The sequence below is a fragment of the Canis aureus genome, chromosome 38 (genome assembly GCF_053574225.1).
Source record: "Canis aureus isolate CA01 chromosome 38, VMU_Caureus_v.1.0, whole genome shotgun sequence".
NCBI lineage: Eukaryota > Metazoa > Chordata > Mammalia > Carnivora > Canidae > Canis > Canis aureus.
The window spans coordinates 2433319-2445626 of NC_135648.1; the positions used below are offsets into that span (position 1 = coordinate 2433319).

The window sequence follows — 12308 nt, forward strand, 5'->3', positions numbered from 1 at the left end:
GTGTTAAATGTTCAGGCACAGGCCTTGGTCCTGTCCTTAAGTAATTCATATACTGATGGGGAACAGAGGAGTAACTAGACTATTGTCATGTTGACTCGTGGAGATAACACCCATTCAGGTTTTGCAGAAGCATAAGAGAGAGGCACTGAGGTCTAGTATGCAGTGGAAAATGAAGAGAAAACTTCCCTAGAACACGATTCTGGCTTCTTCCTTCTGTCCCTAGGTCTTCTATCATCATCACCTTATTCTTTCCTGTTGCAGAAGGGAGGGATCTGAGCAATCTCCTCATTGCTGTTGTCCCTACAGAGCAGGTGCAGGAGCCTCAAGTCATCATAAAGTCTGTGAACAAATCTGATAGTGGCTCCTGTAACATTACCTTGATTTGCTTTGTGGAGAAGGCAAGGACAAGTGTTCTGTACAGCTGGACCGGGAGGGATGCCAATGCTTCTGAATCCCATGAGGGCTCTACTCTCACCATCCAATGGACGCTGTGTCACCCAGACCTGCCATACACCTGCACGGCCAGGAACCCAGTCAGCCAGAATACTTCCAGCCCTGTCCACGTCCAGCAGTTCTGTACAGGTATGGGCTCCATGTAGGTCCTCCAGGGGATTCCAGAAAAGGTCTGAGCAGATATGGAGTCTAAACCACCAGGGTTTGGGCAGGACACAGGTGGAGTCAGGCTTGGAGACCTTTCATTCTCTACCCTCCGGGAACTTTATATCCCACAGGAGAAGACAGGCTTGGAGACCCTTTATTCTCTACCCTCCGGGGCCTGAGAGAGACTGTCAAGGCTCTTGGGAACTCCCAGGGAACTGTGAAGCTCTAAGGGTAGAGCAAGGGAAGGGAAGAGAATATGGATGAAGAGGTCCAGTTTGTTCTTTGTTTGGGTGGAAGTGTCCCCTGAGGTCTCCTCAGAAGGCCAGGGAGGGCAAGAAAGGCCTGAGTATGCAGAAGGCAGAGCCAGGTGCATATCTGTCCATGACAAGAGCTCAGCGGGGATGCTCATCAGAGGAAGGGAGAAGGGGTGCGGGCAAGAGAGCCTATTAGGCTTCAACCTCCTTCAGGCAGGCTGAGGCTTCAGGGAAGAGAGCCAATGACTGAAGCCACAATGTCTCATCTCTGACTGCAGCTCCAGGAGCCTCCAAAGGAGAACCAATGGGGGAGACGGTGGTGGGAGTCCTGGGGGAGTCGGTCACCCTGCCCCTAACATTCTCGGCCAGTCACCACATAGAGAACGTCATTTGGATGCTTAACACATCTATTATCAGCAAAGAACAGAAAGAAATGGCAACAGCCGATCCACCCATTAAGTTCAAGGATCCAAACAAGAACTCTAGCCAAGACTTCTCCCTGAAGATTGACCAGGTAAAGATGGAGAACGCAGGGCACTACTCTGCCTATGTGTGCTCAGAGGCCTCCAGAGTCATCAAAACAAAACACATCACCCTGCTTGTCTATGGTGAGTTTCTGAGCTGAGTGCTCACCATTAAATTCCTTCCCTGAGATGTTTCTCCTCTTTGCTGCTTTTCCTGCTTCCTTCCCCCACCCCCGAACCTCTCTTCGTACCAAAGTGCCTCAGATCACTAGGATAGCTATCGAGTCCAGACGGGTCAACAATAGGGCAACATCTACCTGCCAAGGTCCCCCTTCTGCTGGGCTTTCAGTTAGGTCTGCACCATCTGACCTTCAGTACTTGCCCCGTCCTCCTGTATTGCTTGTCAAATGGGTCTGGGAACTCTTCAACCTGTATTTTTATAGAATATTATCATGTAAAAAAAAATTTTTTTAAAGAATATTATCACGTATGAATAAGGGCACAGCTGGCTGGAGTGAAATCAGAGAAGACTCAGGAGAAAGCTTTTAGTGTCCAAAGACCCCATGACCTCCACGCAGGAAGGCTGCTTAGCTCTCCCAAGCATGAGGGACAGAACTTGCAGTCTTCCTCTTCAGGCTTGAGCCTCTCAGGTTCTTGACTTTACAGTTGGGTTTACATTTGCCAGCTCCTTCACCTGTACCATCCAGACATGGTCATCACATCCCCCGCTTGGGTTTGTTGGTGTCTAAGCATCTGTGAAGAGTCACCATCCATGGCCCTGTTAAAATATGCTGGAGGTCAGCTAGTCCACATTTATAGCATATTGTGACTCAAATATTTTTTAAGAGGCAAGAAGATTAAATAATAATAATAATAATAATAATAATAATAATAATAATAAAGTGGGTACAACTGGTGCAAATCATATTTCTTTTAAATTACTAAATTGGGGCCCCTAGGTAGCTCAGTAGATTGAGCATCTGCCTCCGGCTCAAGTCATGACCCCAGAAATCTGGGAGCAAGCCTCATGTCAGGCTTCCTGCTCGTCAGCCCTGCTCATGCTCTGTCTCACACACACACACTCTCTATCACATATAAATAAAATCTTTTAAAAAACAAAGCTGCTAACATTCATTGAGCACTAACTCTGTGCCATTGTTGCTCTCACCTCTTTACACTTTATCTCTTGAGTAAAAAACTTAGATGATGGAGCCTCCACATGGAAGCCTTGAAGAATCTTCAAAGCACATGGAACATTGTGCTTACCTGTGCCGCTAGTTCTACACAGGGTATTGTGTAGGATGATGCGGTATCTTTCTTTTTCCACTCTTCTTTAATTCTTTCTTTTAGCATCTAGGCATCAAAGGACCAAAGAGGTGAAATGATATGTCTGAGATTTCCTGGCTACCAAGGGAAAGGCCAGGTGCGCTCAGAATGCCTGTGGCTCCTGGAGGCACTTTCCCAGCCTTAAGGCAGTGCCAGCTCACAACTTCATGAGAATATTCTAAATGAGTGAAGATGTGGTGACTGCCCAGCGGGCAGGCCTGACTCTGCATTAGGTCTGTCTTTCTCCTTACACAGGGAGGTTGAAGAAGCCAAAGATTACCTGGAGCCTTGAGCTTGCTGAGAATGACATCTGCAGGGTCAGTCTGACATGTTCAGTGGAGGACAGTGGACACAACGTGACATACAGATGGACTCCCCTACCAAAAGGAACTATCGAGTCCCAAAGAGGACCTCACCTCAATGTCTTTTGGACAAGTGGTGAAAATCATCCCAACTTCACGTGCATCGCCAGCAACCCTGTCAGCAGCAGCTCCCAGCAGTTTCTTTCCGGCAACATCTGTCCAGGTCATCCTTTACCTCTGCTCAGCCAGACCTCAGGGCCTTGGATGCTTGGATCCAAGTATTTGCATTCTGAGCAGCTTTTTAGGAATACAGTGAGGGAGTATGGGCTAGGGAACTTTATTTTTTTTTTATTTTTTATTTTTTTGGTGAGGGTACTTTAGAGCAATGCATTCCAATAGAAATAGAATAGGAATCACACATGTAATTTGTATTTTCTAACAGCCACATTCGGTAAAGCGAAAAGAAACAAGTAAAACTAACTTTAATAAATGTATTCTACTTAACCCACCAAATCCAAAATATCACCATTTTAGATTGTATTCAATACAATTATACTTGAAATAATTTATATTTCATGTTCTACTAAGTTTTTCAAATCCAGCATGTCTTTTACACCAATAGCTCATCCCAATTCAGGTGGAAAGTACTTGATCTGTATTCAGATTTCATAAAAGTTACAGTTGAAAAGGTACATTTTACATATCCAAGCTGTTCCAAACCTACTTATCGATTTTTCAAGAAGAAATTGAATGCCATATTTCAATTTCGATTTTTTAAAAATTAAATTAAATAAGCAATTTAATTCTCCAGTCATACCAGCCACATTCCAAGGGCTCATACCACGGCCTGTGGCTACCACACTTGGACAGTACAGTGTCAGAGGTTAGTGGAGATGAGTTGATAGAAATTGATAGGTGAAGGGCACCCAGGTGGCTCAGTTGGTTAAGCTTCTGCCTTTGGCTCAGGTCATGATCCCGGGGTCCTGGGACTGAGTCCTGCATCAGGCTCCCTCCTCGGCAAGAAGCCTGCTTCTCCCTCTCCTGCCTGCTGATCCCTCTGCTTGTGCTCTCTCTCTTTCTCTCTCTCTCTCTCTCTCTCTCTCTCTCAAATAAACAAATAAAATCTTTATTTAAAAAAAAAAGAAAAGGAAAGGGAAAGAAATTGATAGGTGAAGGAATGCAGACCACAAAGAAACACAGACTGTGAGTGGAAACTTCTAGTTCCTTTCTAAGGAAGTCCTAGTGTCTCTTACTAGATGCCAGGCACTATTCTAGGTCATTTTAGCCCAATTAACTTCACAATAATCCTACGTAGCAGATACTGTTACTATTCTCCATTACATAAAGACTGAGACTCAGAAAGGGTAAGGGATGTGCCCAAGGTCACACAGCAAAAGTATGATTAGAACCCTGAGTTCTGTGCTCTCTCTGCTCTAGAAGGAAGTAGAAAAAAAGGAAGGCTTGCCTAGGCTGTGACAATGCTAGATCAGGCTGGAGGATGGATTTAGAGCCCTGTTAAGTGGAAATCTTGGCTCTATCTTGAGCCTAGAGCTACCCTTACACCGTTTAGAGAGAGGAGCAGTGGAGTGTGATGGAGAAGGATGTGTCAGGACAGGCAGCCTGCATTCAAATCCTGTTCAGTTATTTAAAACTCTGTGACGCTGGGTAAGGCGTAGATCTCTCTACCTAGGAACAGTGTCTGCCTTAAATACTGTTATAGCTTCCATCCCAGAACAATGCCTGCTCGATAAATAGTGGTAGAATGAATGAATGAAAAGGAATATTTTCTGCAATAGCACAAGATTTTTACGAGCCAGGTAGGATGGCCATAATGCTTGGTCCATTGTTCCAATCTCCTTGTTATTATTTATATTAATTCATCCTTCTTTTTCTCTTCAAAGGGCCTAAGAGAAGCATGAAGTTTTACATTGTGATCTTCACGGTGATGGCTGTCATCGTTCTGTGCTTTGTGACCACCTGGTGCATTTGGAAGCGAAAAAGACCGTGTGGGTTTCTGAGATCATGGACACCTGCCAGCATTAGACCATATTCCTACGACCTTTGAAGGCTTGTCTGCCCTGTCACGATCCCCTCCTACCCTTCTTTCCCAAAACCTCATTTCTTCTCAGAGTGATGAGGGGAGGGCTGTTAGTTGGGACTCTAAATTTAGGTACAAATCATTGAAACCCAACTCAAACTACTTTTTTTTTCTTTTTTTTTTTTCAAACTACTTTTAAAAGGTGCCCGAGGTGTGATTTATTATTTTGGAACTCACATAATCAATCCGTGGGGAAGACAGGGAAGGAGCTGGCCTTAAAAACAAAGGTTACCAGAGACTCAAAAATCACCAGAGCTCTCCATCTCTCACCCTTACTTTCCGCTTTGAGCTGAGGGGCAGGGGTGGGGGTGGCGTGTGCCACAACACAGCCTTTGGTAGCTGCAGACTCCCACCTACTAATAGGTAAGCCACCAGGAAGAGAAAAAAGATGCATCCCTCCAACTGCAACCCGAAAGATTTCTGATTGGCACAGTCTTGGGTCATGTGACAATTGATTGGCCCAATCACTGTCTAACCCAAAAGGGTTAGCTATTATGATTGGCAGCTCCCTCAGAATTTCATATCTCAGTGGAATTGAAATAGTTCCCAGGAAGTAGATATTGGTAAGGCCGCATGGGATCCCTGAACAATCGCTGCAAGCCAGCAAACCAATCTGATGGGTGGCTACCACGGGGGTGCAGACGGCCGACAGGAGGCTCCTCAGCTGAAGATGACCTTAGGATTCTGTTCACCCTTTCCTGTGCGCATCTACTCACTCCAGGGTTCACCTCCTCCCTAAAGCCTTTTCCTTGGCTTTGTCTGTTTGACACTCAGAATCCGCCGCCTCTCTCCTCACAGCCCTATTGATAAACCTTCTCTTCTTAGGTTTGTCAGGTTCAGCCCCAACCTCCTGCCCCAGCCAAGCTGAAACCCCAGTGGAGGAACCAGGTAAAATCACAGTGACACAGGCTGTGGGGTCTCTGGGCCAGATGGAAGCTCCAAAGCCTGGCTATTTGTTCAGTGTGGTCTACCAACCAGCAACCTGAGCATCCCCCAGGAGCTTGTTAGAAATGCAAATCGTGGGCACCTCCCCACATAATGAGCTCTAGTCTGCATCTCAAGGTAAATCACATGCCTGTTAAAGTTTGATTATCAATGTGGTTTAGAGAAGGAACGTGGTTTGGGGAACAGAAACCACAACCAAGATGAACCCTGGAAAGATGGTAACCAGAGCCAGGGAGGCAGCTGTCCTCTGGGGTCTTTAGGGTTCCCCCAGTACTGATCATGATCCCTTGAATGTGGCCTCTGATGAAGACGGAGATAGTTGCCTTACTCTGAGAAGGGAGAAATAAAGGCCAGATAGAATGGTAAAATCTGTGGCAGGAACAAAACTAAAACCTAATTAGAATTAAGACCCATGAGACTATCTAGGACGTCTTTTACCCAAGAACATCACTGAGGGAGTGATTTTCCAGTTTTTTGTTTTGTTTTTTTTTTAAGGTTTTGCTTATTTATTCATGAGAGACACAGAGAGAAAGGCAGAGACACAGGCAGAGGGAGAAGGAGGCTGGCTGTAGGGAGCCTGATGTGGGACTCGATCCCGGGACCCCGGGGTCATGACCTTTGCCAAAGGCAGACACACTCAACCCCTGAGCCACCAGGGTGCCCTGATTTTCCAATTTTTGAAAAACCTAAGGAATGCTTTCTTCAAACAAAATACTGTGCAACACCCCAATAGCACAAAGTGTATAGAAGTGGAGCTATCTTGATGGGTGTTGGAGTGGTGAGCGGAGCTGCCTGCATCTTAACCACCTCCCCTTCCCATCACTCAATGTCCTCAGTTGCCACCCTGAACTCTAAGCTCTGAAGTTCTAAGGAATCCCCAAATTCCACCCATTCGGACAGACTCTGCTTTAAAAACACCCATGTAACCTCTCACGGAGGAGATACCCCAAGGAGATGGAACAGGAGGAGGGCCTGGGTGGGAGGCCAGCAGCTCAACTAATCCAACAGTGTAGGCTTTTCCGATGGGAAAGTGTAGCCAGGAGAAAGGAATCAAAAAGTGAGAATGAGGCTAAGTGGGGAGCTTCCCACCAGCTCCCTCCTCACAGCTGGCAGGGCAGACCCTGGCCTCCCCCAGCCCACGCTCTTGCTCCTTGGTGCCCTGGGCACAGAAGGAGGGGTAAAGAAGTGCTGAGACACCACTGTCACCCCTGCTCTTCCTCCCTCCCGGTGCCTTTCCTCGGCTCCGAAGGTCTGCCTCCTTAACCTCCTAGTCTCCTCTTCTCTATTTATTTTTTCTAAGATTTTATTTATTTATTCATGAGAAACAGAGAGGCAGAGACACAGGCAGAGGGAGAAGCAGGCTCCCTACAGGGAACCCCACATGGGACTCGATCCCAGGTCTCCAGGACCATGACCTGAGCCAAAGGCAATGCTGACCCGCTGAGCCACCCAGGCGTCCCATAGTCTCCTCTTCTCTAGATCTTCTTTCACTACCGAGGTTCATTGTGTCACAAAATTTTTGTTTATTGAATAGTTTTTTTTTTAATTGAAAAGTCATATATTCACATGGTATACAATTAAGTCTCCTTTCAGGGCAGCCCGGGTGGCTCAGCGGTTTAGTGCCGCCTTCAGTCCAGGGCCTGATCCCGGGGTCCTGGGATTGAGTCCCCCGTCAGGCTCCCTGCATGGAGCCTGCTTCTCCCTCTGCCTGTCTCTGTGTGTGTGTGTGTGTGTGTGTGTGTGTGCGCGTGTGTGTCTCATGAATAAATAAGATCTTTTTTTAAAAAATGTGTTTCTAAAAAAAAAACAAAAAAAATGTGTTTCTAAATCCTTTTGGGGTCTTTAATGCATTGATAGGCATTAGATATATTTGTGAATGTGTAATGTGTGTGTGTTTGTGTGTGTGTAGGTGACGTTCTTTTAATTACACATATGGGAGCGATCTATAGCATTTTTCTGAACCTTGCTTTTTTACCTTAAGAGAATATCCTAGTAATATTAATATATGTAAGACTGACTCCCATTTATTCCATCCTACAGATGTGCCTTAATTTATTTAACCAGTCCTCATTACCAGACACTCTCATTCCTTGTTACTTCCTCCCTAAAATAGTATAATAGTTTCTAACTGGCCATTCCTTCTCCAGAGTTTCTCTTTTCTATCCCTTCTGCTCATCACTTTGCAAAGCTCAACTCTGACTGCTCTAAAACCACCAATAGCTCCTTGTGGACTTTGTCTGTTACTCAAAAAGCAATAAAACCTAAGGGCCGGGTGTATGTGGTCTGAGATCAGACAGTCTTGTGTTCGAATCCTGATTCTGCTCATTAGTGATCTTGGGCAATTCAGTCTCGACGCATCAGTTTCCCTACCTTGCAAAATAAGTGCACCCACTTCTTAGGGTTGCTGTGAGTACTGAGTGGGTCAGCGACAACAGTGTGCACTCAATAGGTGGTAATTACTGTTATATTATCACTCAGGATTTAGTCAGACCACCCTTTACCTACTTTTTTCCTACACAAAGCCCGTAGGGAGCTATTAGGAGGAGTAGTTAAGAACATCAGGGGAAAAAAAAAATCAGTGCGAAGTTTCCCGAGCATTCAAATCCTGACCCTACCACTTACTCGGGCAAATATTTAAACCTTATGTGCTACAGTTTCCTCATCTGCAAAAAATATAGTTTTTGTTTTACAGGGTTTCATCCAGATTGAAAAAGCTTATTAATGAAAAGTGTTTAGAATGGTGTCTGACACATACTAGGCACTTGGTAAATGTGAACCATTATTTCTACACTCAGAAATAGAGTGTAGGCAGGTAGACATGCACCTAGTGTGCCAACCAGTTGTTCAAAACCGACACTCACTTCTGATTGTCCTACACCCAGCCATTGCAGTTGTTAAATATCTTGAATGCCATCTTTTCCCAAAAGAGAGGGTTTCACACCTGCCCTTAATCGTGGTGCTTCTTCAACCAAGAATAATCCGTCCCTCATCAAAATCTTGCCCCTCCATCAAGGCCCATCTCTATCCCACCACCTTCATCAGTTCTTCTCTGCTTCCTAACCAGAGCCCGTGTCCTCACATTTTCCTCACTCTTTTCATGCACCCTTACCAGAGCTGGGCTTGCATTCATTGATTTCTGTATGGATCTGACCCCCAGCAGGACAGCATCCTCCTTCAAGAGCAGGTCTAATGACGTTTGTGCTTTCCCAGAGTACACATCACGGCACTTAGGATGGCTTATCCAACAGAGCCAGTTGGGCTCACAGAGAGTTGCTGGGTTCATCCCGTGCCATACTCCATGCATGTTTACCAAGTGAAAATGAGTGAATGCTTCAAAGGAGGAAGGGGGGGCACCTGGGTGGCTCAGGGGTTGAGCATCTGCCTTTGGCTCAGGTTGTGATCCCGGGGTTCTGGGATCAAGTCCCACACCTGGCTCCCCACAGGGAGCCTGCTTCTCCCTCGGCCTGTGTCTCTGCCTCTCTCTCTCTCTCTCATGAATAAATAAATAAAATCTTTTTTAAAAAGGAGGAAAGAGTGGAATAGAATCCCCTGTGGGGAGACAGAACAACCTCTCCTCCAGTTCCTTAGGCTTCACCTGGGGTAGAAGTCAGTGCAGCTTGGATCCTTGCACAAAACAAGAAAGAGGTGGGGGCTGCCACACTTTTTACCCAGCCTGCACAATGCGTTTGAAACTCACCACTGGCCGCACATTGTGCAATATGCTCTCCCAAGGGTATCAGGAGTTGGACACGCTCCCTCAGCCTGCCAAGCAACAGACTAGGTCCACCTCCGACGGCAGTGAAACAAGTGAGGAGGACCAGGAAAGGACTGACACACCCAAGGCTGGAAGACACCAAAAGTATGCCTTGGTCAACCAGGAGGACACTGAATTTGACTCAGCATCTGAGGGGCAAGCAGAGTATGATCTCGTCACTCCGGAACGCATGGTGCCTGCGTCTGTGGCCCAAAACAGCACGGTGTATACGCAAGTATTCCTCAACTCTCGGGTGAGCTTTTTTGATTAGTATACGTTCCCTCCTCCTCCTCCACTTCTAGAACCATCCAATATCCTGGATGACTAGTGCCTCCAGACTGGGGGCCAGGACCAGCAGCACATGGGCAGATAACTGTGGCTCTATCCGTGTTTACCAAACCTTGGGGTCCCTTGAAGTGAAGGAGCTCGTCCTCAGCTCCAAATCTTGGGCCACTAATAAGGGAGGTGTTCAGCAAACAGAAGCACTGTCCCCATTGCACTAAGGCAGCCACCATCGTCTAAGACCTGAACCTGGTACAGTGTCCCCTCTCCTTAAGGGCTGAAGGGTAAACTCCAGAAATCTCTCATATGGTGATTATGGGTAGTCTGATGTTGGTCTGTTACAGGGAAAGACCTCGGTTCCTCAGCAGAAAGAGAATTCAGCCACAATCTACAGCTCTATACAGACACCTCAAAAGGTGAGAACAATTTTCTCTGTATCCCAAGGCTCCTAAAACAAGGAATTATTGTGCAGACCATTTTAATTGAAAGTCCTACACCCCCATGGCAAAGTAGCGTAAGTTCTATCCAGTATGCACCCCCTTGACATACTCCATGGTCAACAGAGATGCTTTTTTTTTTTTTTTTAAGATTTTATTTATTTATTCATGAGAGACACAGAGAGAGAGGCAGAGACACAGGCAGAGGGAGAAGCAGGCTCCCTGTGGGGAGCCCTATGAGGAACTCGATCCCGAGACCCCAGGGTCACGCTGTGAGCCAAAGGCAGACGCTCAACTGCTGAGCCACGCAGGCGTCCCAACAGAGACGCTTGAACAAATATTTCTGATTCACATCTGTTTGGTCAAAGGCTGGACATTTCGAATTAATTTAATAATGTTTTATATTGGTTATTCTTAACACTGACCAGAATGAGAAGCTGTAAACACAAATACTGTATGATTTATGTGTATTTCTAAATCTACTTCTAAACCTAATCTTAATCCACCAAAATGGTAATTTCCCAAAACAATTAGAAATTAGCTAATAGGGCAGCCCCGGTGGTCCAGCGGTTTAGTACCGCCTTCAGCCTGGGGTGTGATCCTGGAGACCCGGGATCAAGTCCCACGTCAGACTCCTGCATGGAGCCTGCTTCTCCCTCTGCCTGCTTCTCCCTCTGCCTGTGTCTCTGCCTCTCTCTCTCTCTGTCTGTCATGAATAAATGAATAAAATCTTTAAAAAAAAGAAAGATGAAAGAAAGAAGAAAGAAAGAAAGAAAGAAAGAAAGAAAGAAAGAAAGAAAGAAAGAAAGAAAGAAAGAAAGAAAGAGAAAGAAAGAAAGAAAGAAAGAGAAAGAAAGAAAGAAAGAAAGAGAAAGAAAGAAATTAGCCAATAGTCCAATGTCAAGATTTTTTTGAAAATGTGCTATTAACTACAACACATTGGTTTTATTTTGGTGTTAAAAGATCCCTTAATGGTAGAATTTACTATTAAATAATAAAAATAACTTTTACATCACGTTCATAAAACATTAACAAACATATTCTCATGGGATCCTTAGGACACCTCTATAAATGTGTTGTCACCCACATTTTCCAGCCAAAGAAGCTAAGATTCGCAGAAGCTAATTTTGCCAAAGGTCACACAAATAGTAGTTGGGCTTTCGGTATTAAAAACCACAAGGGGGATCCCTGGGTGGCGCAGCGGGGATCCCTGGGTGGCGCAGCGGGGATCCCTGGGTGGCGCAGCGGGGATCCCTGGGTGGCGCAGCGGGGATCCCTGGGTGGCGCAGCGGTTTGGCGCCTGCCTTTGGCCCAGGGCGCGATCCTGGAGACCCGGGATCAAATCCCACGTCAGGCTCCCGGTGCATGGAGCCTGCTTCTCCCTCTGCCTGTGTCTCTGCCTCTCTCTCTCTCACTGTGTGCCTATCATAAATAAATAAAATTTAAAAAAAATAAAAATTAAAAAAAAAAAATAAAAACCACAAGGAAGGCACCTGGGTGGCTCAGTGGTTGAGCATCTGCCTTGGGCCCAGGGTGTGATCCCGGGGTCCTGGGATCGAGTTCCACATCGGGCTCCCTGCATGTAGCCTGCTTCTCCCTCTGCCTGTGTCTGTGTCTCTCATGAATAAATAAATGAAATCTTCAATAAATAAATAAAAATAAATACCACAAAGACTTTTAAAACAATCCTGAATAATCTTTTTTTTTTTAAGATTTTATTTATTTATTCATGAGAGACAGAGAGAGAGTATGTCTCTGCAGAGACACAGGCAGAGGGAGAAGCAGGCTCCACGCAGGGACCCCGATGAAGGACTCGATCCCAGACCCAGGATCTTGCCCTGAGCTG

At 45.8% G+C, this 12308-nt stretch overlaps 1 protein-coding gene across 6 annotated transcripts in view; it reads left to right on the forward strand.

Moving 5' to 3' along the window:
- Nucleotides 1–12308, forward strand: part of LY9 (lymphocyte antigen 9) — a 31862-nt gene that overhangs the window by 16530 nt on the left and 3024 nt on the right. For 3 of the 6 annotated variants that reach the window (XM_077887079.1, XM_077887077.1, XM_077887080.1), the window contains 7 exons: nucleotides 262–582; nucleotides 1133–1462; nucleotides 2900–3169; nucleotides 4848–4952; nucleotides 5870–5932; nucleotides 9722–9996; nucleotides 10370–10441. In XM_077887079.1, coding sequence (XP_077743205.1) covers nucleotides 262–582; nucleotides 1133–1462; nucleotides 2900–3169; nucleotides 4848–4952; nucleotides 5870–5932; nucleotides 9722–9996; nucleotides 10370–10441 — 1436 coding nt within the window. The remainder of the gene's footprint in view (nucleotides 1–261; nucleotides 583–1132; nucleotides 1463–2899; nucleotides 3170–4847; nucleotides 4953–5869; nucleotides 5933–9721; nucleotides 9997–10369; nucleotides 10442–12308) is intronic. The other 3 variants (XM_077887078.1, XM_077887081.1, XM_077887082.1) reach the window with 3 other exon arrangements.